This window comes from Oncorhynchus masou, chromosome 5 (genome assembly GCF_036934945.1).
Source record: "Oncorhynchus masou masou isolate Uvic2021 chromosome 5, UVic_Omas_1.1, whole genome shotgun sequence".
In the NCBI taxonomy this organism is placed as follows: domain Eukaryota; kingdom Metazoa; phylum Chordata; class Actinopteri; order Salmoniformes; family Salmonidae; genus Oncorhynchus; species Oncorhynchus masou.
The window spans coordinates 65,789,063-65,815,774 of NC_088216.1; the positions used below are offsets into that span (position 1 = coordinate 65,789,063).

Below are 26,712 nucleotides of genomic sequence, written 5' to 3' on the forward strand. Positions count from 1 at the left end.
CAGTGGCACTGTATTGTCCTCAAAGCGGGCAAAAAAGTTATTTAGTCTGCCTGGGAGCAAGACATCCTGGTCCCTGACTTGGCTGGTTTTCTTTTTGTTATCCGTGATTGACTGTAGACCCTGCCACATACCTCTTGTGTCTGAGCCGTTGAATTGAGATTCTACTTTGTCTCTATACTGACGCTTAGCTTGTTTGATTGCCTTGCGGAGGGAATAGCTGCACTGTTTGTATTCGGTCATGTTTCCAGTCACCTTGCCCTGATTAAAAGCAGTGGTTCACGCTTTCAGTTTCACACGAATGCTGCCATCAATCCACGGTTTCTGGTTTGGGAATGTTTTAATCGTTGCTATGGGAATGACATCTTCAATGCGCTTTCTAATGAACTCACACACCGAATCAGCGTATTCGTCAATGTTGTTGTCTGACGCAATACGAAACATATCCCAGTCCATGTGATGGAAGCAGTCTTGGAGTGTGGAATCAGCTTGGTCGGACCAGCGTTGGACAGACCTCAGCGTGGGAGCTTCTTGTTTTAGTTTCTGTCTGTAGGCAGGGATCAACAAAATGGAGTCGTGGTTAGCTTTTCCGAAAGGAGGGCGGGGCAGGGCCTTATATGCGTCACGGAAGTTAGAATAACAACAATCCAAAGTTTTGCCAGCCCTGGTTGCGCAATCGATATGCTGATACAATTTAGGGAGTCTTGTTTTCAGATTAGCCTTGTTAAAATCCCCAGCTACAATGAATGCAGCCTCAGGATGTATGGATTCCAGTTTGCAAAGAGTCAAATAAAGTTTGTTCAGAGCCATCGATGTGTCTGCTTGGGGGGGAATATATACGGCTGTGATTATAATCAAAGAGAATTCTCTTGGTAGATAATGCGGTCGACATTTGATTGTGAGGAATTCTAAATCAGGTGAACAGAAGGATTTGAGTTCCTGTATGTTTCTGTGATCACACCACGTCTCGTTAGCCATAAGGCATACGCCCCCGCCCCTCTTCTTATCCGGAAAGATGTTTGTTTCTGTCGGCGCGATGCGTGGAGAAACCAGCTGGCTGCACCGACTCCGATGGCATCTCTCCAGTGAGCCATGTTTCCGTGAAGCAAAGAACGTTACAGTCTCTGATGTCCCTCTGGAATACTACCCTTGCTCGGATTTCATCAACCTTGTTGTCAAGAGACTGGTCATTGGCGAGAAGAATGCTAGGTAGTGGTGCACGATGTGCCCGTCTCCGGAGTCTGACCAGAAGACCGCCTCGTTTCCCTCTTTTATGGAGTCGTTTTTTTGGGTCGCGGGCTGGGATCCATTCCGTTGTCCTGGGTGAAAAGCAGAACACAGGATCCACTTCGCGAAAGTCATATTCTTGGTCGTACTGATGGTGAGTTGACGCTGCTCTTATATTCAGTAGTTCTTCTCGACTGTATGTAATGAAACCTAAGATGACCTGGGGTACTAATGTAAGAAATAACACGTAAAAAACAAAAAACTGCATAGTTTCCTAGGAAAGCGAAGCGAGGCGGCCATCTCTGTCGGCGCCGGAAGTGTACTTCCATCTGTCCAGCTCTTTATCCCACCAGCTCCCCCATCTGTCTGACTCTCTGTTCTACCACATCCTGACTTATCTATCATCCCTCCATCCCATAGGTCTCCACGACAGTGTTCCATCTGTCCTCTACAGCTCAGGCTGTGGGTTCAGTGTGCTGACATAGCTCTCTGTGCTGCATGTCTGAGTTACTGACCCAGCCAGGAGATCATAACCCCTATCTATCCTGAGCCAGCTCAGACAGCACTGTGATTTGCTGTACTGGTCCCTATAGAGAGCTATCCTCTCTCCCTGCCCTCGATCTCTCACTCTCTCTTTTTCTCATTCCTTTTATCTTGTCTCCTCTCTCTTCTGCTCACTTAAACACACGCACCTACATATGCATTCACACACACACGCAGGCACACATTCACATGCATGCACTGGTTGCATCACTGCCTGGAATGGCCTCCGACCGCAAGGCACTACAGAAGGTAATGCGTACGGCCCAAGCTTCCTGCCATCCAGGACCTCTATACCAGGCGGTGTTATAGGAAGGCCCCAAAAATGGTCAGTCTCCAGCCACCCTAGTCATAGACTGTTCTCTCTGCTACCGCACGTCAAGCGGTACCGGAATGCCAGTCTATTGTCCAAGAAGCTTCTAAACAGCTTCTAACCCAAACCACAAGACTACTGAACATCTAATCAAATGGCTACCCAGACTACTTGCATTGCCCCCCGCCCCCTCCCCCTTTTAAGCTGCCGCTACTCTCTGTTATTATCTATGCATACGTCACTTTAATAACTCTACCCACATGTATATATTACTTCAATTACCTCAACTAACCGGTGCCCCCACACATTAACTCTATACCGGTACCCCTGTATATAGCCGTGCTACTTTTATTTTACTGCTGCTCTTTAATTATTTGTTACTATATTTCTTATTTTTTCAGGTATTTTTCTTAAAACTGCATTGTTGGTTTAAGGTCTTGTGAGTAAGCATTTCACTGTAAGGTGAAATACCTGTTGTATACCTGTTGTATTCATCTCATGTGACAAATACAATTTGATTTGACACACACAAACTTGATATAGTGTATCTTCTCCCTTGTTTCTCCACCACTATCTCAATATTTCCCCGTTTCTTTTTCTCACTTTTCATCTCATCTTCTCTTCCTGGTTTTTGTGCGTCTCATTATGATTTGTCTAATCATTAGAGAAAATAATGCACATATGCAAAACCACAGCAAGTACTTCAGCTTCGACTCAATCTGTTTGCATTTGCTGTTGACTGCATCACATTTGGTTTACAGATGACTAACATCTGATAGAGAGAAAGGGAAATGGAGTGTGAGAGAACCTGAGGGAGAGAAACTGAGAAAGGGTGATAGAAATAGTCACTTGTGCACATGAGAGAGGGATGTGCTAGAAAGTAGGAGAGGGTTGGATAAGTGTGAGAGAGAGAATAAGAAAGGATGAGTGCAGATACCTTGGTTGTTTACTGTGGCCCTAGGCAGCTCTTTCTGTTAGCAACATGTTTTGGTAACAGGAGGATTCTGAGGGAGAAACCTGCACATGCACACTGCAGTGACTGTATGGGCCCTGTTGTTGTGGCTTCCGAGAATTACTAATGACACCATTGCACGCAAGCATTGGGTCATGTTTAGGTTAAATAAAGAAGTCAAGTCAAGCGCTCATCTGTCCTGTGAGAGGAAACCAGTAACCCCTATCTATCCTGAGCCAGCTCAGACAGCACTGTGATTTACTGTACCGGACCCTCCAGACAGATGGCCCAGCTTCTCTATCCTCTCTCCCTGCTCTCTCTCTTTTTCTCTTTCTCTTTATCTTGTCTTCTCTCTCTTCTGCTCTCTCTCGCACACACGCACACACGTTTTGGTAACAGGAGTATTTTGTGGGAGAAACCTGCTGTATGGGGTCTGTTGTGTCTTGTGGCTTCAGAGAATCACTAATTACACCATTGCATGAAAGCAGTGGCTCATGTTTAGTTGAAATAAAGAGGTCCTGTCAACCAGTCATCTGTCCTGTGAGAGGAACCCAGTACCAATTTAGTCTCACCTTATGAAAGTGAAAGTGCGAATGGAACTATATATATACACATATATACATATGTATATATACATATATATACATATGTATATATATGTATATACACACACATACATACATATATATATACACACACATACATACATACATACATACATACATACATACACACATACATACACACATATATATATATATATTTTTTTTTTTTTAAATTTCCGCTAGCTCAATTAAAATCAAATCAAATCAAATTTATTTATATAGCCCTTTGTACATCAGCTGATATCTCAAAGTGCTGTACAGAAACCCAGCCTAAAACCCCAAACAGCAAGCAATGCAGGTGTAGAAGGTGCAGGTGTAGAAGGCACGGTGGTTAGGAAAAACTCCCTAGAAAGGCCAAAACCTAGGAAGAAACCTAGAGAGGAACCAGGCTATGTGTGGTGGCCAGTCCTCTTCTGGCTGTGCCGGGTGGAAATTATAACAGAACATGGCCAAGATGTTCAAATGTTCATAAATGACCAGCATGGTCGAATAATAATAAGGTAGAACAGTTGAAACTGGAGCAGCAGCACGGCCAGGTGGACTGGGGACAGCAAGGAGTCATCATGTCAGGTAGTCCTGGGGCATGGTCCTAGGGCTCAGGTCCTCCGAGAGAGAGAAGGAGAGAATTAGAGAACGCACACTTAGATTCACACAGGACACCGAATTGGACAGGAGAAGTACTCCAGATATAACAAACTGACCCCAGCCCCCCGACACATAAACTACTGCAGCATAAATACTGGAGGCTGAGACAGGAGGGGTCAGGAGACACTGTGGCCCCACCCGAGGACACCCCCGGACAGGGCCAAACAGGAAGGATATAACCCCACCCACTTTGCCAAAGCACAGCCCCCACACCACTAGAGGGATATCTTCAACCACCAACTTACCATCCTGTGACAAAGCTGAGTATAGCCCGCAAAGATGTCCGCCATGGCACAACCCAAGGGGGGGTGCCAACCCAGACAGGATGACCACATCAGTGAATCAACCCACTCAGGTGACGCACCCCTTCCAGGGACGGCATGAGAGAGCCCCAGTAAGCCAGTGACTCAGCCCCTGTAATAGGGTTAGAGGCAGAGAATCCCAGTGGAAAGAGGGGAACCGGCCAGGCAGAGACAGCAAGGGTGGTTCGTTGCTCCAGAGCCTTTCCGTTCACCTTCCCACTCCTGGCAATGCCATTTATATTTGTTTTGTTATTTGTTGTTGGGCAGGTTACAGGTGCATTTCATGTACCCATAGGCTTCCACTCAAAAGAAGAAAAAAACATTAAGAAATACATACAGAGTTGAATAATACAAAGTTGAATAACAAATTTAGTATTAACAAGAAAAGAAAAGAAAAGATAAGTGGGCCTGCACCCACAACCTCCTATCCCATTCCCCCAACCCCACGCAGTCAACATGTCTCCATCTAACCCCCCACTCCTGGAAACCATGTCCCCCCCAGAAACTAGGGTTGCTCATCAGTCACCCACCTGAGCGATATTGCTTTGCCATTCATCTGCCGCCTTCACCTCATGTTTCAACATGATAATGCACTGCCCTATGTCGCAAGGGTCTGTACAAAATTGCTGGAAGCTGAAAATATCCCACTTCTTCCATTGTCTGCATACTCACCACTTACCCATTGAGCATGTTTGGGACGCTCTGGATCGATGTGTTCAACAGAGTGTTTCAGTTCCCGTCAATATCCAGCAACTTTGCACAGCTATTGAAGAGGAGTGGGACAACATTCCACAGGCCACAACCAACAGCCTGATAAATTCTATGCGAAGGAAATGTATTGCACTGCATGGGGCAAATGGTGGTCACACCAGATACTGACTGCTTTTCTGATCCATACCCCTACCTTTTTTAAGGTAACCAATCCGTAGATCAGGGCCTCTTGACAGGTTTGTTGTAGTGTCATATTCTTTCCATTTTTTAATAATGTATTTAATGGTGCTCTGTGGGATGTTCAAAGTTTTGGATATTTTTTTATAACCCAACCCTGATCTGTACTTCTCCACAACTTTGTCCCTGACCTGTTTGGAAACACAAACACAATATATTACGACCAGTTGTGACAGAACCCCCCCCTAAGGTGCGGACTCCCGGACGCACATCAAAACAATAGGGGAGGGTCCGGGTGGGCGTCTGTCCATGGTGCGGCTCCGGAGCGGGACGTGGACCCTACTCTATTAATGTCTTAATCCCTCCTCCTCCCGTCCTATGATAGTCCACCCTCGCCACCGACCATGGCCTAGTAGTCCTCACCCTGAACCCCACTGAACTGAGGGGCAGCTCGGGACTGAGGGGCAGCTCGGGACTGAGAGGCAGCTCGGGACTGAGGGGCAGCTCGGGACTGAGGGGCAGCTCGGCACTGAGGGGCAGCTCGGCACTGAGAGGAAGCCCAGCACCGAGAGGAAGCCCAGCACTGAGAGGAAGCCCAGCACTGAGAGGAAGCCCAGCACTGAGAGGAAGCCCAGCACTGAGAGGAAGCTCAGGCAGGTAGTTGGATCCGGCAGATCCTGGCTGGCTGGCAGATCTGGAAGAGTCTGGCTGACTGGCAGATCTGGAAGAGTCTGGCTGACTGGCAGATCTGGAAGAGTCTGGCTGACTGGCAGATCTGGAAGAGTCTGGCTGACTGGCAGATCTGGAAGAGTCTGGCTGACTGGCGGATCCTGGCAGACTGACGGATCTGGCTGCTCCATGCTGACTGGCGGCTCTGGCTGCTCCATGCAGACTGACAGCTCTGGCGGCTTCTTGCAGACTGGCAGCTCTGGCGGCTCCTTACAGACTGGCAGCTCCTTGCAGACTGGCAGCTCCTTGCAGGCTGGCAGCTCCTTGCAGACTGGCAGCTCCTTGCAGACTGGAAGCTCCTTGCAGACTGACAGTTCTGGCTGCTCCATGCAGACTGGCAGCTCTGGCTGCTCCATGCAGACTGACAGCTCTGGCTGCTCCATGCAGACTGACAGCTCTGGCTGCTCCATGCAGACTGACGGCTCTGGCTGCTCCATGCAGACTGGCGGCTCTGGCTGCTCCATGCAGACTGGCGGCTCTGGCTGCTCCATGCAGACTGGCGGCTCTGGCTGCTCCATGCAGACTGGCAGTTCTGGCTGCTCCATGCAGACTGGCAGTTCTGGCTGCTCCATGCAGACTGGCAGTTCTGGCTGCTCCATGCAGACTGGCAGCTCTGGCTGCTCCATGCAGACTGGCAGCTCTGGCTGCTCCATGCAGACTGGCAGCTCTGGCTGCTCCATGCAGACTGGCAGCTCTGGCAGTGCTGTAGAGGAGGAAAGCTCTGGCAGCGCTGAACAGGCGGGAAACTCCGGCAGCGCAGGAGAGGAGGAAGGCTCAGGCAGCGCTGAACAGGCGGGAGACTCCGGCAGCGCAGGAGAGGAGAAAGGCTCCGGCAGCGCTGAACAGGCGGGAGACTCCGGCAGCGCAGGAGAGGAGGAAGGCTCGGGCATCGCTGAAAAGGCGGGAGACTCCTGCAGAGCTGGAGAGGTGAGGCGCACTGTAGGCCTGATACGTGGTGCTGGCACTGGTGGTACTGGGCCGAGGACATGCACAGGAAGCCTGGTGCGGGGAGCTGCCACCGGAGGGCTGGTGTGTGGAGGTGGCACAGGATGGGCTAGACCGTGAAGGCGTACTGGAGATCTTGAGAGCAGTGCTGGCACAGGACGTGCAAGGCTAGGGATGTGCACAGGAGGCCTGGTGCGTGAGGCTGGCACCAACTTCACCAGCCGACTAACACGCACCCCAGGACGAGTATGGAGCGCTGACCCAGGTGCCATCAAATCCCCGACACGCTCCGTCGGGCGAATTCCATGCAAAAAGCACCAACACAGCAACTCCCTCATTTCTCTCTCCTCCAATTTCCCCATTAACTCCTTCACAGTCTCTGCTTCGCTCACCTCCAACACCGGCTCTGGTTCTGGACTCCTCCTTGGCTCCTTACGATAACCAGGGAGAGTTGGCTCAGGTCTGACTCCTGACTCTGCCACACTCTCCCTGAGCCGCCCCCCAAGACATTTTTGGGGCTGACTCTTGGGCTTCCTTCCGCGCCGCCGTGCTTGCTTCGCCAACCTCATTCTCTCGTAACCTTCTGCACACTGCTCCATCGAATCCCAGGCGGGCTCCGGCACTCTCCCTGGGTCGACCGCCCACCTGTCTATCTCCTCCCAAGTTGTGTAGTCCAGATTTTGTTGCTCCTGCTGCCGCTGTTGCTTCTCCTGCGACTCCTTTTGCTGTTGCCTGTTACCACGCCACTTGGTCCCGTTGTGGTGGGTGATTCTGTAACGGTTCTCGTATGGTGAAAGAGAGTCGGACCAAAATGTAGCGTGGTATCTTTGATACATGTTTAATGACGACGAAAAAACGAACAATACAAAAACAACAAACGGAACGTGAAAACCTATACAGCCTATCTGGTGACAACAAACACAGAGACAGGAACAATCACCCACGAAATACTCAAAGAATATGGCTGCCTAAATATGGTTCCCAATCAGAGACAACGATAAACACCTGCCTCTGATTTGAGAAGCACTCCTGACAGCCATAGACTTTGCTAGATAACCCCACTAAGCCACACACCCAACACCCCACAAAACCCCAAGACAAAATACACCACAATAAACCCATGTCACACCCTGGCCTGACCAAATAAATGAAGACAAACACAATATATTACGACCAGGGCGTGACAGTTGCAGACTCTGGGGCCTCTCAGAACAGGTGTAAAAATACCGAGATCACGTGAGAGATCATGTGACTCTTAGATTGCGCACAGGTGGACTTTATTTAACTAATTATGTAATTGGTTGCACCAGATCTTATTTAGGGGCTTCATAACAAAGGGGGTGAATACAAATGCACCCACCACTTTTCTGTTTTTTTTATTTTTATTTTTTAAATAAGTGATTTTTTAAAATTTCACTTCACCAATTTGGACTATTTTGTGTATGTCCATTACATGCAATCCAAATAAAAATCTATTTAAATTACAGATTGTAATGCAACAAAATAGGAAAAACGCCAAGGGGGATGAATACTTTTGCAAGGTACTGTATCTGATAAGGGCAGAAAGCTTAAATTCTTGTTAATCTAACTGCACTGTCCAATTTATAGGAGATATCACAGTGAAATAATACCATGCTATTGTTTGAAGAGAGTACAGAGTTATGAACTTGAAAATGTATCAATAAACCAATTAGGCACTTTTGGGCAGACATGATACAACATTTTGATCAGAAATGCAATGGATCATTGGATCAGTCTAAAACTTTGCACATACGCTACTGCTATCTACTGGTAAAAATCGAAATTGCAATAAACCTGGAATAATACACTGTGAACTTTCTCTTTTCAAAGATTGTTTTTTTTCTCTGTATTATGTTTCACCAGAACTAATGTGTTATATTTTCCTAAATTAATTTCACATTTCCACAAACTTCAAAGTGTTTCCTTTAAAATGGTATCAAGAATATGCATATCCTTGCTTCAGGCCCTGAGCTACAGGCAGTTAGATTTGGCTATGTCATTTTAGGTGAAAACAAAAGGGCTCGATCCTTAACTTAATTCACCAATACATTTCTTGTTCGTCCAAAACATATTGCTATCAGCTGGCCTGGTACATTGTTGCTACTGCCACCCATTCAGGGTGCACTGTTTCAGTTTCAATGACTCAATATTTTGAACAAAAACGGATGACTTTAACTAAGACTGTGAATGTCATTACAATCAAACTAGCATGGGCACTTATCACAAGTCAGTCATAACGTGGCTAATAGGCTAGCTCATTTGTGTTTAACACAAGGCACGTGGGCAGAATCGGACACACATGCAAGTATAAATGCGTCAACAGCTGAGTCATCTACTTCATGAAATTACAGCCTGATGTGCATGCATCGGTGAATTCAACTTAAATTTCACTGCTTTCTTGTGCTCCTTTTACAGCAGGCAGCAGAGAGAAAGTGTACAGACACATGCCACAGTCCTAGCTAGGCTACTAAAATGTTGCTGTCTGGCTTTGGTTTTTAAAGCTTGACAATGAATAACCAAAAAACTAAACCTGCAACAAACCATCATGCAAAAGAGAAACATGTAGGCCTATTACAGCAACATTTGCAGGCAAGTTCCAATTCAATTGTCAAGCCGTGGGTTAGGACAAGCATGCATTGGTAGGCAAGCTGCAGAAGGACGAGTAGGCTACTTTTCCCCATCTTTTATCAGTGCAATTTTGACAGCCTACTAGCTGAAAAAGTTTGAGAGGGTTTATCTAATGTCCCCTCCTTAGATTTTAGCTCATCTTGCTCTGGCTAGCATTAGTTGTTGATCTGGTTGTTGTTGATGTGCATAGGCAACTGAGGGAGAGATGTAAGAGGACTCACGTGGTATTTACATATTTGCAGAAATCCATTCAGGTGTATTTTGTGCCTTTAGGTGAAAGCTTTCTAATGATCTAAGGTCAATCTGTTGCAACTGCCTGTAGACACACAGTCCAGTTCAAAGTGCATGATGGCAGGCCCATTTGGCAAATGGCTTATTTGCATATAGGCCTACTGTAGCTCTGATTGGCTATGCTACACTGGTCTGCGTAGATGCCGGTCCTGGACTGGACAGATGGTTTTTATTTCGTTGTATTTATTGCAGTGTCTATAAATTGTCCAAACGCGTGGCCGCTTTCCGACTCTATAGAATTTTCCAAAAAGCCTTACTATACGTAATTTCCAAACATTCTATGTATTTATGAAAACTTGAACATGACAATATCTAGGTGCTCGCTTGTCAGAAAATGTAAAATCTTTATATGAACAGATTTGAATACGATTTAATGTTGCTAAAATGCTGTCAGTTCCACTTGAAGCCTTGAGACAATTGAGACATGGATTGTGTATGTGTGCCATTCATAGGGTGAATGAGCAAGACAAAATATTTAAGTGCCTTTGAAAGAGGTATAGTAGTAGGTGCCAGGCACACCGGTTGTGTCAAGAACTGCAACACTGCTGGGTTTTTCACACTCAACAGTTTCCTGTGTATATCAAGAATGGTCCACCACCCTAAGGACATCCAGGCAACTTGACACAACTGTGGGAAGCATTGGAGTCAACATTGGCCAGCATCCCTGTGATATGCACTTGTAGAGTCCATGTCCTGACTAATTGAGGCTGTTCTGAGGGCAAAAGGAGGAAAGGGGTGCAACTCCATATAAGGAAGGTGTTCCTAATGTTTGGTATACTCAGTGTATGTCTTGAAACCTCACTATCAATTTTATCCCAATAGCCAGAAGGGGGAGACAAGTGAAGCTCAATGTCAATCTGTCTCATTTATTGATTTAAGTATTATGCTTTCATGTAATTTCAATGTGCCTGGAGAATTCCATTCACAGTGTCTTTAAGCCTTTTAACTTGATTATCTGACACTGGTCCCCTAACTCCATGCTAACAACTCCCAGGATGTAATCTTTCTGTGGGCACATCAGTCACTAATGGGCCGACCACCACCACCATAGATCTCTCTTTACTTTGATGTCCACCAGCGAAAGCATGGGAAGGATCAGTCAGGAGAGCAGTGTTTTGATGAATGCTTTGTGAGTTCTGACTAACTGCCACCCGATACTTTTCATGCTAGCGGGAGTGTCACGGTCTTCCTCCTCTTCATCTGAAGAGGAGAGGCGAGAAGGATCGGAGGACCAAAATGCGGCGTGGTATGTGTTCATGGTGAATATTTAATTAAAGAAAGTACTGAACACTGAATACAAAAACAATAAACCAATAACGACCGTGACGCTATAAATGAGACCTGTGCTGACACAAGCAACTTGCATAGACAATCACCCACAAACAAACAGTGCAACCCAGGCTACCTAAAGTATGATTCTCAATCAGAGACAACTAATGACACCTGCCTCTGATTGAGAACCATACTAGAACGAAAAATACAAATCCCCAAATCATAGAAAAACAAACATAGACTGCCCACCCCAACTCACGCCCTGACCATACTAAATACATACAAAACAAAGGAAATAAAGGTCAGAACGTGACAGGGAGGAAAGGGCTTTTTGGTGTCAATTTACTCACAGGTATGTCACTATTTCCGAGAACAGTGGTAAGCATGAATACTGTAACATGCGAAGCTTTTACAGATATCCGTTTTTGGATGTATCAGTTTGGACATATCAGTGTACTTCAAGTCTATGAAGGTTTTAATAAAAGCTGTAAAGTGCAACCCAAAGTAGAATGTCTCTGTGGTTTTATTTGTTTCAGGAGAACAAATGGTTCACTAGAGACATGGACAGAAGTTCAGCAGCGTACATTAACCACCGGCAGCTCTGTCCTGACCCACTTCTATTAGTATCAACCCTGCATAATAGCAGCACAGCACAGGATAGCCTGCAGTGTCTGGGCCACACACACCTGGTGTTTGTCCCTCTTACATAAGACCATCTGCTTTCAACCACTACTGAGACAGGGGTTCATGACTGATGGCCAAATATGCCAGACACTCAGTAACACACAAGGCACTTTGGACAGCTACTATAGGAAAGATGCTAACTGAGTGTTTATCAAAGAGTCTGTTTAGGTAACCTTCTGTATGTTGAACCTTTTGGTGCTTTGGTGGTAGTCTGGGACATGCACTGTTCTATTAGGTTCTTACTCTTTCAGTGATATGGCTCCCTGGCTTTCAGTTGGGTCATGATGGTACTTTGCCTTTTCTCCAGATTAGGATGACTCATGTTAAATAAATGGACATGAGGATGGTTTTATCACTTGCCAAATAGGAAAAAAGTAATCCCTATGTATTTAGCTCAGTAAGAGTTAGTGAAAGTCTGCTTTATCACTTATCAGCACATGAGTTCCTTTGGCTGAACCTTTCTGTTCCAGTAGCTTCCACACTATATGTGACTACTTCTCCCAGCTGTGTTTTGTGTGCTTGTCAGATCGTAACAGATTCTTCTTCACAGAGCTTTTGAGGAAAAGTATCCTGCTTCTGAAGAAGGCTCATGCCTAAACTTGGTCAGCCTTTTCTCTAATAACACGTCTTTATTTTTAGCCCAGTTTCCTGTACGAAACCACTCAAGGCTGGCCCAAATGTGTGCATTTCTGTCAGCCTGGGTTTACTTTCATCTTTGTTAAAGTGTTAAATAGTCAAGCACATAAAATGTGAGTTTCCCATTCCTCTCCATTCCTCTGCCACCCTAAGTGTCCGCCCCCCTTATTATTTTGTCCCACTTTCTCCTCTGTCTCAGAGAACTAGTGGTGACTCCATCACAGCATAGGCCACAAATCCTCAGCCAATCATACACAAGATGCACTGGGAATTGTGAGAAACAAGCAGAACAAATGTCCCTTTGACATCATGAATTCCATGGATGTTCCAGTTAAGTGTGCTTATTGGCCTTTATTGTCCTCATATTACCGTGTGCACTACGTAGTGTGTCCTGAGAGGAGTATGAGAGAAGTAATAGTAGGAAAGAGATGACAGAGGGGAATATTAGTGGACATGGACACACCATCGTAAGGGGATAGGGAGTAAAAATGGAGAATGAGGGGTGGAGGGTGATTCAGAGAAAAGGAGAGTGAGGGATATGAGGGGTTGTCCTCCCTCTTCTGGCCAGGCCTGCTGTTGTCACAGTAATACCAGTCTGTAATCAGTTATCATAGATAATGCTGGCCCAATGGAGAAAAGGAGGAGGATAGGATGGAGGGATGAAGAAACAGAAAATTAATGTGAGAGCGAAAGAGATGGAAGAGATCAGGAGAGGGAAAGAAGATAGAGATGTCAAGGGGAGAGAGCGTGTGAGAGAGCAGGGAGGAGATGTCGCTCCTTTGATCAGTCTTGCAGAGCGGCGGAGGATAGGATCGAGGGATGAGAGGATTGGAGAGAGGAGAGAAAGAAGGGGAATGAGAGTGGTCTCTTTAATGAGCTCACCAGGACCATTGTTTCCATTAGGCAGGTTTGCATGTTGGCAGGTTGCAAGTTCGAATCCCCGAGCCGACAAGGTACAAATCTGTCGTTCTGCCCCTGAACAGGCAGTTAACCCACTGTTCCTAGGCCGTCATTGAAAATAAGAATTTGTTCTTAACTGACTTGCCTAGTTAAATAAAGGTACAAAAAAAGGTGCTGAGGGAAGTTTGGAATGTCCACATCAGTAGGGCTATAGCAGGGGTGCCAGACAGTGGATTTCTTCTCTGTCATCACTGGCTTATGCAAGAACAGACTGGCTCCCCGGGCTAGCTGAGAGCCATCTGAGTGACCCTCAGGGGGATTAGCAATACACAGAGAAAACTGTCATTCACACTATATGCTGTTACTCATACTGATAGACACAGCTCTATCAGGGTTCTCTTAAAGAAGCGTTTGTAGTCACGGCTGTCATTTTGCACGCAAATGGTCCAACATTTTGCCAGTGTGCTCTTTGAGTTGTATTTTGACACGCGCTATCAATGGCTTTTCGGCAAGATCTCAAACTGTCATATCATAGCGTTGAAAAGAGGAATGAAGGATTTCATCACTCGTTTTTTTAATTCAAAGTAGAGAGAGCTGACCTTTCCTTCGCCTTGCTTCATTTGGCTCATACAGTATGTTCTTGTTTCCTACCTGCTGGACCAAGTCTAAGTGGTACAGATGGCTCAGTTGTTGCATGGTCCAGAAAACATGCCCATGTTCAGCAGGCAGGAAATAAGAGCAAAGGTCCAATATGGTGTATTCCTATCTCAGTTTGCCTCACTATGGGGGAGCTCTGTGTTTGCTTCCCAGAATCTTACACACCAGCAGAGACTGCTTTCATTTTAGCCTGGTACTGCTTTATATGACCTTTATTTCTTCCACACGGCAACACTCTAATGAGTGTGTGTGGATGGGTGTTTGCCTGTGTGTGTGTGTTTGTGTATGTGTTTTGTATGAGTGTGTACACCTTTTTTGTGTGCTTTTGTGTGGGAGAGTGTGTTAAGCTTTGAATTCCTTTGATGCACAGCAAAGTCATTAAAATATGAGGCAGAGAGAGAGCGAACCACACTCACAGGGGGTTGCTATTAGCAATGGAATCTAAGCAACACCAAGTCTTTATTTTAAGCGCTATTTGCAGATGGGGAAAATGTTCTAACAATCTTCTACTGCCAGAGATTTAATGGCTCGATTATTCCAATGTTTGTTTTTTGTTTCGTATAGAGCAGATACCCTTTGCTAGTCAGCGTTAATGTGTCGTAAGATCAGATAGGACAAGTATTTTAACTTCCCCTGTTTGGCAATAACAAAGCTCTGTGCACTTTCTGGCTAGTCCATAGTGTTTTAGTGTATGTCTGCTTGATTCACCTTGTTTTATTGGTGCATATTAAAGTTGCATTGGTGCATAATAAAGTTTTATTGGTAGATAATAAGGTCTTGTATGACATCATGACTGCGTGATGACTTGTGAACAACATATTCTGCAACTCTCTGACAACACGAGTCAGTCCTCCGGAACCTGTAGTCTGCATACAGACCATAGCCTTTACAAACAGTATGCTATAGTTTACATGTAGCTTATATACAGTTTGCATAAGGAGTGTGAAGCGATGAATTATACATGCACTGTATCATGGTTGTATATCGTAGGATACACTGTGTGCATTAGAGCTGGTAGTGTGTATGTGGTGTAGACCTATGTGTGGATAGGCGCTAGCTCCATGCATTACAGTATGTGTGGTGTACAAGAGGACTGGTGCTAGCCCAATGCGTACAGCAGGATGAGTGTCAGTGTCCTGTGGCTACACTCATCCAGGCCTGCCAGCCTGGTGCAGATGGAGAGCTGATTGGATTTCTACTGTAATTGTGTCTCAGAGGTGCCTGAGCAGTGAGGCCTGAAGCCCGAGGCATCAGTATGGTCACTGTGGCTGCAGCTAGCCTACATGCTGTTCTCTAGAAGTCATATCCTGGGTGCTGCCTGCCTGGGACTAGTGTATATAGTAAATACTCTTTAGTACACTTAGATTTATAGAAAAAAGCTTGAACTTTGTCCTCTGTGTCTACAAGACAAAGACGATCAACCTGTATTGAGTCAACTTGTTTTAGAGGAAATCCAATTGTAAAAGTTATTTGTAATCCAATTGTAAATGTTTCAGAGGACAATCATACACACTTTTCACTGGCCCTTAGTGTATTTTTAACTCTCTCCCTTAGGGACACTGCCTGGCCACAGAATGAATTTGGCATTGCTTATGAAAGCCTTTGATTCAAGCAGTGAGGATCTTAAGGCTCCATTGGGACACTAGACTGTCAGCATAGGGACAGACTTTCTTAAGAAGCTCTGAAGCAAAATGTTGATTTAAGAGATGGACTAAAAAGGGACAGTTGGCTGTTAAAATAACTTTCTGCTAGGATGCTTGACTATGTGAACAATTGGCTGTTTTAACTGTTGATTGACTTAAATACTAAACCTTTTGGAATTATTATCAGTATAGTTGACTGTTTGGACTGTTTGACTACACTCTTAGAAAAAAATGGTTCCAAAAGGGTTATTCGGTTAACCTCATACGAGAACTGTTTCTGGTTCCAGGTAGAAACATTTTTGGTTCCAGGTAGAATTATTTTGAGTTCCATGTAGAACCCTCTGTGGAAAGGGTTTTTACATGGAACCCAGAAGGGTTCTACCTGGAACCAAAAACGGTTCTTCAAGAGTGAAGTATGATAGTCTGTATAGAACTGCACAAAGCTGTGTACGGTTGCGATAGGAGGGTGTTTGGATAGTGTCTAAGCTGTGTACTGTTGCGATAGGTGTGTGTTTGGATAGTGTCTATCTTAGAGGAGGCTCTGTCTACTGGTATTAGTAGTATGTTGGGACTGTTTGGTGTTGGATAGTGTCAGGGCCAGGCATCTTCCCCGACCTGTGTCTCTTGGTGATGATAGGAACATCCTGTTAGGATCAGCTCAGTAAACACCCACCCCCCGGCTCTGCTCCATCCCAGTCAAAACCCACAGCACAGCACAGCACGTCACTGAACCAAAACCACTCACCCTGTTCCTAATAAATATTAAGAAGACTGCATAGTATATTTTCTTAACATCCCTCAGGATGTCAAGGGGATTTTTTCAGCATTAGTCAGAAGGATCTATGTGGTTTGTTATGAAAACAAACTGGAGGTGATTTAAAGCCTCCAAGATGTTTTATAAGGCATCATTATCAGTCAAACATCTATATGTACTGTAGAGCATGTTTACTGTCTGTTATCACATATCTTTTGTGTAAATACAGCAGGTCTGTGAAAACAGGACACATTGGCACGTGAGAGGATGTGGTACTGTCATGTTTGATCTTTGGTCTTTCTGGAGGCAGCTTCAGAGTTCAGAATTGCATTTGCTCCAGATTCTAGAGTGGAATTTGAACTGGTGACCTCCCCACTATCTGCTGCAGGGCTGGATTTGGGCCCAGAGTCGCAATGACCAGTATAGAGCCATGTTTCCTAATGGTGAACTGTGGCCAGCAGTGGCGTGTATTCATGGAGGCAAAGGGAAGCTAGGTTTCCCCCAAAAATGTACCAAGATTCTTTTTAAAATATATTTTGTCTCTCTGTGTTTCACAATTTTCCTTTAATTATCAAGAGGCTGAATGTATCTCACCAGAGAAAGCATCCGAGTGAAACAGCGCTCCTCTGTCTCAGGATGTTTAGGCCATCTATCTGATGCTGTCTGGTCAAAAAGAGTATGCCATTGTTGCTGCCTGTAGCATTGATTGCAAGGGAAGCCAGTAAACATTTGGCTTCTCTTGATAAAAAATTAATAATAATAATAGCCAATCGGCTTTTAGCTGAACTGAGTGAGCTCAACTGTGAATGGTCCTGGCGCACCAAAAACAAAAGTGTCAAGGGAAGCCAGTTTAGATTTGGCTTCACACCAATCACAAGCCAAACGTCATTTAGATAAACGTCATTTAGATAAAAAAATTGAATTGTTGCATCTCATCGTGTCGTTGTCCTACGGTGGCTAGCTATCTAAAATTGTCCCATTGCTAAATTAGCCATAGATGGAGATAGGGATTTGGACTTGTGGTTTTACTTAATTCTATTTACTGGCCAATGATTAAAACAGTGATTCTGATCTAACCATAAATTCATACATTTTTTTCCCTGACCTGAGAGGATGGAAGTTCAAAATGTAGATGTGGTATGATAATGTCTACTAGCTGGCCAGATGCATCATTGCGCATGCAAGGAAGTTGGGCTAGTGAGTTAGAATTTTAGCCAGGTAGCTTAGGACAACAAAAACTTAAAGCGTGTACTGTATGACAAGAGTCATGAAAGAGAGGAGGGTGGCATTTCTGGGTGAGACAACTTTTTTTTTAAACTTACACACACACACACAGATATCATATTTAGCTCACGTTGATTAGTCTAAATAGTTTTTGGTATATTAGTTCTCACTGTATTAGACTAATCATAGGTGATTTTATTATTCTGAACAATTGAAGTTGAATTGGTGCTTGAATAATAAATGCAGCTCCTGTTTTCTTTGCGACTTGTGGGAACTCTCTGTCTGAAAATGTTGAAAACAGTAACTTGCTTGACCATGTTGTAGGTCAGGGTTACCCAACTGATGACCAAATTTGGCCCGTGGGGGGTCTCATTTGGACCCCGAAGTTTTCTGACCAACCCCCCCCCCCCCAAAAAATGTTTTTATTTCATTGTAGGACATAAAAGACTGTAAAAACACCAGGAAACCAGCTCCAAGTGATTTAATTTAAGAAATCTATTTCCAAGGATTCCCACGCATAATGGAGAGACACTTGATCGTATACAAATGTGAAATTAATATGTTTTAGTCAAGCATTATATCTGTTTGGAATTTTACAGTCAATTTGCAGTCTAGAAATTATTTATAGTTATGTTCCCGGCCCCCTGACCATCCACTCAACAAAAAATCGTAACGCGACTGAATCTATATAGTTGATGATCCCTGCTGTAGGTCATGTAACTGTTTGTTGTGTGGACTTCACCAGGCAGATGTTGCTCTCCAGTTTTGTGATGAAACAAAGGTGCGGTTGAATTTATTCTGCCACTGTCTTCTTATTGTCTCGGCCTTAGGCCTATATCTGACGGTGGCAAGGGATATGAACTAACAGGTTATAGAGCAAACAACGCAATTATCACAACACAGGTTGTAATCTGGATTTCTTTTCTGGCTTGGCTTCTTCAGTGAATTTACCCAGACACCGCTACTGGTGGCCAGTCCCCTTGGGTCGTAGCTGGGTTGAGACAAGAAACATTTCTATTTAGTGAGTCACAAGAATACTAAAACGTTCCGTTTCCACAGTGAATTAGATGAGATAATATGTTTACACTTTGTCTTAGCAAGAGCAGGAAGATCACTCAACAACAATAACCATATACCAAATTCAAGACTTTGCACGACATTGAGGAATTACCATTGAAAACCCGGTTTCGTCAAATTGACAATTTATAGAATATTTGTCTCTTTTGTTTTCCTGCTTGTTGTTGGTGTGAAATAACCCGGTGAGCACAATCATTCCCATTGTGGTTTAAGGTCAGTGATTGGCTTGACTCCTGAATGTTAAGCGTTTGATGCTGTTTTGCAGGGTTATAAATAGCATGCAAACGTTTTTTTTTCTTTTCTGTCCTTTCAAGTGAATGAACCAGTCCCGAGGGTCAAAACACAAATCAAACACATCCTTTGTTGTCGTTACGTGTAACACCTGTGCCCATGTGTACCAAACACACAAACAATAACACGTGTTGTCCAACAGCCATTATGTCCTACTTTAATTCCAGGAAGTTAGAATCAGATGGAGCAGGTTGACCACAATAACTCCTCAGTTCCATCTCAGGTGTGCCTGAGAGCATGCGTCATCATTATCCAAAGCCAAACATATGGCTGGCCTTTGGGATTTGATAACTTGTATTGGAAAATTCTAATTTCATGTAATTTTAGTAAAATAGTTTTATTCTCTGACTGTGTATTTCACCTACGGCTTGCCATTAGTGAAGAAGAGGCTTTCACCATTTTGTTACGCAGCGTCTTCTCTGAGACCCTGGCATGGTGCCATCGTGCCATGCCTTGTCTTAATGTAGATTATGTTTGTATAAAACCTGCCCTCTGGGGCTTAAGGCTCAGCAATGTCCATGTCCTGCACACAGCTACCAGCAACCTAGAGAGAGATAAGACTGAGTGTGGCTGGGGAGTGTTACCACTGCATAACACACACATATGTACATAAACCACACACATGCACACATACGTCCTCAGACATGTACGCAAGTTACAACACTTGAGGAAATAAGCCAACCCATATGCTCCCAGTCCAGTTTCCTCAGTATTCGTTTAGAGGATAAATAAATAAAAGTGAAACTTGTTTGATGTAGGCCACTTCATAAAATCTAGAATGTTCCAAAATTAAGTGAGCTACCCCTGTAGAGTTGCTTCTGGTTCATAAACTTTAATAAGGAGTTTTTCCTTGCCATTGTTACAGTACCTCTGCTTGCTCCTTTGGAGTGTTTGTCCTGGGTTACTAATAAAAACGATTGCAGATGAAAATACATGTGATTGGCAGTATGTGTTGTCTTTGGCTGACCTGTCTTGTTTTTGTTTCAGGGGGGCTTTCTCCGAGGTGGTCCTAGCAGAAGAGAAAAGGACCCAGAAACTGGTGGCCATCAAATGCATCCCTAAAAAAGCCCTGGAGGGCAAAGAGAACAGCATTGAGAACGAGATTGCTGTCCTACACAAGTGAGTGACACGCACACACACACACCCACATGTTGCTCATCAATTTTAGGGGAGGAGGAGATTTAACTCTGAGTCAGATAGTGACTACAATTGCGGTAATGACAGTCTGGTTAAAATACCTCACTTTAAAACAGGGGAATTACGTACCAAGTCGGAAACAACGGAACTAGAGGGGCCTAAGCTATTTATAGTGCTCTTGTTGCCTGGGTTACAGGAGACACATAGGCCTAGTGAATATACAGGGATCCTTCAAGAGGTGAGGATTGGGGTTCGATAGGGAGAGAGTGAGACATAAAGAGAGAAAGACAGAAAGAGAAAGAAGAGACATACATAGACCATAGATTAAACTACTAAAAGTAAAAATAAGCCAACATTTCTTTGAGTACTGTTAGAGGATGTTACTACTGCCCCCAGGACAGAGCTGCTTAGTCACCGAAAGTGTCATCAGATAGCAAGGAGGTAGTTAGAAGACAACATCAGTGATCAAGATTGTGGATGTAGTTAACATCATTGTAGAAGTCAGCGGGTAGTTACTATCAGTGTGAAGGGTTGTGGATACAGTTATCTGTTGAGAGAGAGAGTAAACCCTTTATAGAGGGGCTGCACTAATCTTCCTTACTGTATTGTACTGAGAGAGAGATCATAGCTTTCACCTGGTCAGTCTGTCATGGAAAGAGCAGGTGTTCATAATGTTTTGTGAAAATGATTATAATGCCCTTTTAGTGTAAGAGCTGTAGCCTAATATAGTGTACTGTACTGTACTGTATCCCCATGAAACCATTAGTCAGCCCCTGTATGGAGCAATTCATTACCTCCGCTCACTCTCTCCACTCAATAAAACATACTTTACTGAGACCATAATGAAATCAAAGGGCTTTTATAATCTCCCTCTTGTCTCAGTTGGATCACTGCCAATGACAAAGTGTTGTGTTTTCCCCCAGACAACAGTGTTTCGGAAAGGGCATAGTTACACACGTGATACTAGATTAATACTGCGGTGCGGTTCCATGTTTGATCTGTCCGCTCTCCGAGCCTCGTCAGTGTGACAAGTGTCTGTCATCAATGAGGTGCTGTTCGTTTCTCTGATTGTCTGGCTATCTGTTGGTCAGTCTCAATACGACTCCTATACACTGAGTGTACTAAACATTAGGAATCAGTGTAGATGAAGGGGAGGAGGCATATTAAAGAAAGATTTTTAAGCCTTGAGACATGGATTGTGTATGTGTTTCATTCAAAGGGTGAATGGGCAAGACAAAATATTTAAGTGCCTTTGAACAGGGTATGATAGTGCGTACCAGATTCACCGGTTTGTGTCAAGAACTGCTACGCTGCTGGGTTTATCACACTCCCTTGTGTGTCAAAAATGGTCCACCACCCAAAGTACATCCAGCCAACTTGACATAATTGTGGGAATCATTGGAGTCAACATGGGCCAGTAGTTACCCGTCTGCTTAAATTCCATGGGAAGAATGACTAATGTTGGCTCTCCCTGTAAGTGTCAGTTGCTGCTATACTGAAGGCTTAGGCCATTTTTTTTCCATTTAACCTTTATTTAACGAGGCAGGTTAGTTAAGAACAAATTCCTATTTACAATGACGTCCTACCCCGGCCAAACCGGGAAGATGCTGGGCCAATTGTGCGCCGCCCTATGGGCCAGATGTGATGCATCCTGGATTCGAACCAGGAACTGCAGTGAGGCCTCTTGCACTGAGATGCAGTGCCTTCACGTAATATCATTCTTTATGGGCAGGTCTTCTCAAAATGTAGTGACACAGATGGATGAATTATCGGTAGTTTAAGGGGAAAGCAATGTATTCTACCTGTGCTCTGCCATGCTACTTTGGTGTAGAGAGACCTAGAGATAGAGTAGGAGCTACTCTTGCAGTCATAGGAGGACTCAGCCTTGTGTCAGAGCATTGTTAGCTTTCTACCCCATGAATGGTTCTGCACTCCTGCAGAGCAAATACCAAATATAGAAAAATAGCAGTGAAGAAGATGTGTGAGTGTTCTGTAAGGTGAGGAGTGTCTAAGAGGGATTGAGAGATTGTGTGTGTTTGTAGGCGAGAATGGGGCTGATGGTAGAAAACCGCCTCCAGAGCAGTGAATCACCAGGGTTCTGTCACCATGCCAACGACTCTCAGGGCCGACGGAATACACTGCTCAACCAATTAGAGAGCTGTGTGCCACCACACAGTCTGACCACTCGTGATAAAACTCTTCCTCCAGATAACTAATATTACCTTTTTAATATATATTTTTTTATTTTTCTTATAGTGCTCCCTATGAAGTTGATATATATACAAAAATGATCTAAATGATCTGAGAGAAAATTGAAATGCTATTTTTAACAATCACACTGTGTCAAGAAAAATACTTCTGTATTTCTCATGGTAACGTAGACTTGCACCACCCACTTTTACCCTCAGAACAGCCTCAATTCGTTGGGCATGGACTCTACAAGGTGTCGAAAGCGTTCCACAGGGATCCTGGTCCATGTCGATTCCAATTCATCCCACAGTTTTGTCAAGTTGGTTGGATGTCCTTTGGGTGGTGGACCTAGGCCTGTTGTGGTGACCCTATTACCGCCACACCGGCAGTCACGAGTCATGAAGGCAGTCAAATTCCCCGGGACCATTTAGTCACGGTAATTAGGCTTCTCCAAGCTCTGATGTTGCTGCTGGTCATTAGTAGCCTACCAAACTTGCTAACTGCCTGGTACTCAGCACTCTATTGCCCCTCTAATAACTCTGACATAAATGCAAATGTTTTCGAAAATCTAATCAAATACTTCATGAGAGCCCATGAGCTCATGTTGGGCAACATTTCTATAGGCTATGCAGTCATGACCTCTACTAAAAAAAAGGAGGTTCCCATCAGCATTCTATAGACGAGGCCAACTATTTTTACTTCTCAACTGTCCTAATATTAAGGCCATTGTTTACCTTTACAACAGGACTATCTGGCTGGCATGAAAATGAACCACAGGGAAGAATCCTCCATTCGCTATTTAAGTGCATAGATGACATGTCTTTTTTCCCAGTGCCCCTGTTCCCGAGACAGCTCCATGATAATGGTACATTATAAATCAAAACAAATTTCACACATGTATTATTTAGTATATGTAAAGAAAAGATTAAATCAAAAATAGTCTGATGGGTGTCAATATTATCCTAGCACTTGTGAATTATATATTGTCACTTGTGAATGATGCCCAGCATAAGAAACTTTCATTTTTTTGGTGACTTTTTCAAATCATAGTTACACATCTCATGTAGCCTAACCCACAGGCCTATGTGTTTTTATATGGTTTGCATCACAACTGAAGTGGCCAAATAACTTCTTGAAATGAAGCACATTAATACGCTTTACAAGGGGTTTAGAGCCTAACTGGCATACATAAGCAGCACGTGAGGTTCAAGTTTGGGGAAGATCAAAAGTGACTGCAAAATCACATTTGCAGTCACTTTTGATAGTGGTGTTTTCCCGTTAATGGCACATTTGCGCTTATAGTCTACTGCCATGCGCGCATTGCAGCGCTTCTAATGTGGAGAAATGGCCTAATAGTTTATCAACATTTTAAGCTAAACATTTTGATCTCTTGTCAGCCACATTGCTTATAAAATATTTTTTTGATGCTAGTGGTTGTATTGATCTATTGCACCCCACAACTGTCCCAGACTATGTTTGGAATATTTATTTCTTGCACAGAATAGAATAGGTCAACTTTTGTACTATGGGTGATAGTAGATTGCTGTTCGTTAGGCCTATTCATCTGGTTGGCTGATGAAAAGTAAATGTGGACAGTTCTTCCAATATCTTCAATATGCACCTCGGAATTGGATAAGGACTTGTAGCCTGTGAGAAAGACCTGATCACGTGATGAAGAGCCTTGTGAGTGAGAGGCGCTTCAGATTGCGCAGCAATCAGGAAGAAGGGAACAACGCTGCACTCCAGACCGCAAAAGGCATGGATTTTTTTGGTGCATTACGGCCACAAAGGGGATACTGCTGTGAAATTTGAGGCATTATCAAGTGCTTGCTAAATTGTGATTGAGAGACCATTGAAGTGTGTACAGCCTGCAAAAAAAAATAAAGCGAGCTACCTTTCAAGCAACTTTTTTCAAATCATCATTTGTCTCATCATGCAGTCTCATCATGCAGCCTTACAATGTATAAAAAAATCAAAACATATAGCCCAATGTTTGTACAACAACTAAAGTTACTTTAAAACTCTAAATTAAGTATATAGGACTACCTACTTACTTGTTAACCACTCAACACAGAATAGTCTCATGTGCGCACTCACTCAAATCGTTTGGAGAAAATATTTATATTTTATTCAGCTTTGTTCAATTGTATTCTTCATACTCTAAAATAATGTGACGGAATTCAAAGCAAATCTTGTCTGCTAAATGGACTAGTGTAGCCCACAGCCATTTGGCATAGCCACATCAGGACCTAAAATAAGGACAACTCAGAGTATGCTGTTCTTTTCTTCTGAAATAGACTACATTTTCTTCATATCATGCTTCTTTAGACCTGTCTAAATTAAATAATGGATTTATTGTGATGGTGTAGGCTATATTATATGGATTTATTAGACTTTTTAAAATGTAGATGTTCCCAAGGTCTGCATCAGTGGCTTGTATGCTATGTGTGAATGCCAGGAGATGCTAATGTGTTAATTAACGCTCAATTACCATGAGACCGACAGTTATTTGCTTGACAATCACCGGCTGACAACATTTTGTGACCGCCACAACCCTAGGTAGACCATTCTTGAGATGCACAGGAAACTACTGAGCATGAAAAACCCAGCAGCATTTAAATTCTTGACACAAACAAGTACCTACTACTATACCCCATTCAAATGCACTTAAATATTTTGTCTTGCCCATTCACCCTCTGAATGGCACACGTACACAATCCATGTCTCAAGGCTTAAAAATCATTATTTAACCTGTCTCCTCCCCTTCATCTCCACTGATTTGAAGTGACATCAATAAGGGATCATAGCTTTCACCTGGATTCACCTGGCCAGTCTAGGTCATGGTAAGAGCAGGTGTTCATAATGTTTTGTGTTTGTAACTATGACTCTAAAGTTCTCTCCCTCTCTTTAGGTTAAAACATGCCAACATTGTTTCCCTGGAGGACATCTTTGAGAGTAAAACCCACCTCTACTTGATTATGCAGCTGTGAGTGACCATCTAGCTGTCTTTATTTTGTCCTTCTTTCTGCTATCTCTCTCTGTTCTCCAATTCTACCCATGTCAACACTTTCTGTCCCTAAATCGACTCACTCTCTGCAGCCTTCAGTTTAAAAACTTTCAGGATTATGCCTCTGCAATGTGTGTGTGTGTTTCAGGCTCCCTGCCTGTGCTCTCTCCCACGCACAGTGTCATTCTCCATTAATTACTCTCTGAGCTCAGGGGCCTTTCTGTTCACTGATCTCAAGAGAAGCCCCCCTCCCACACACATACAGACATACACTCGCAGCATCGTGCCTGCTGACAACCACTGGGGAATATGCCCTCACACAGTAACTTTGCTCTCTCCCACCCATCTCACTTCCTGAAATGTCAGAAGGTGTGGAGCAAGTTAGAGACAGAGAGAAAGGAGGAGAGAGAGTTTTTTTGCTGTAGAAAAGAGTGGGTGGTGTGATGACAGAGGGATGTTGTGTTCACTTTAGCAACACTGCCGTAAGGGCAGTCAGATTTAACCAAAGAACAGTTGTGGGTTTGCACACATACAAATCCCCTCTCTCTAACTCTTTCTCTCACTCTTCCTCTTTTTCTCTCCCCCTTTCTTTGGGAGGCAGCTTGACAAAGCTTTAGCTTGTTGTTAGTGCTGAATCATAGAGAGCAGTGGTGGGTACATCTAGGAAGAAGTGATGCCTCCACCTAGTGGTGATGTAGGTTGGAGATAGATAAGGTTGAAGACAGATAAAGCAGGTTTAAATTAGACAACATATAATCAAATCAAATTGTATTGGTCACATACACATAGTAAGCAGATGTTATTGCGAGAGTTTCTAAATGCTTATGTTTCTAGATCCGACAGTGCAGCAGTGTCTAAGAGGTAATATCTAACAATTCCACAACAAAATCTAATATCTAACAAATTACACAACAAAACCTAATATCTAACGAATTCCACAAAGAAACGTAATACACACAATCTAGTAAAGGGATGGGATAAGAATATATAAGTAAATAATATATGGATGAGCAGTGACCGAGCTGCTGCTAAGATCCAATAGATCATAAAGAATAGATAGTGAAGGATACGGTATACATTATATACATATGAGATGAGTAATGCAAGATATGTAAACATTCTTGAAGTGGCATTATTAAAGTGACTAGTGTTTCATT

General features: G+C 43.8%; 1 protein-coding gene across 2 annotated transcripts in view; it reads left to right on the forward strand.

The window, feature by feature from the left end:
* The window catches only part of LOC135540117 (calcium/calmodulin-dependent protein kinase type 1-like), a 62,950-nt gene that overhangs the window by 31,565 nt on the left and 4,673 nt on the right, over positions 1-26,712 (forward strand). For both annotated transcript variants that reach the window (XM_064966512.1, XM_064966511.1), the window contains exons 3-4: positions 20,209-20,340; positions 25,460-25,534. In XM_064966512.1, the coding sequence (XP_064822584.1) occupies positions 20,209-20,340; positions 25,460-25,534 (207 nt within the window). The remainder of the gene's footprint in view (positions 1-20,208; positions 20,341-25,459; positions 25,535-26,712) is intronic.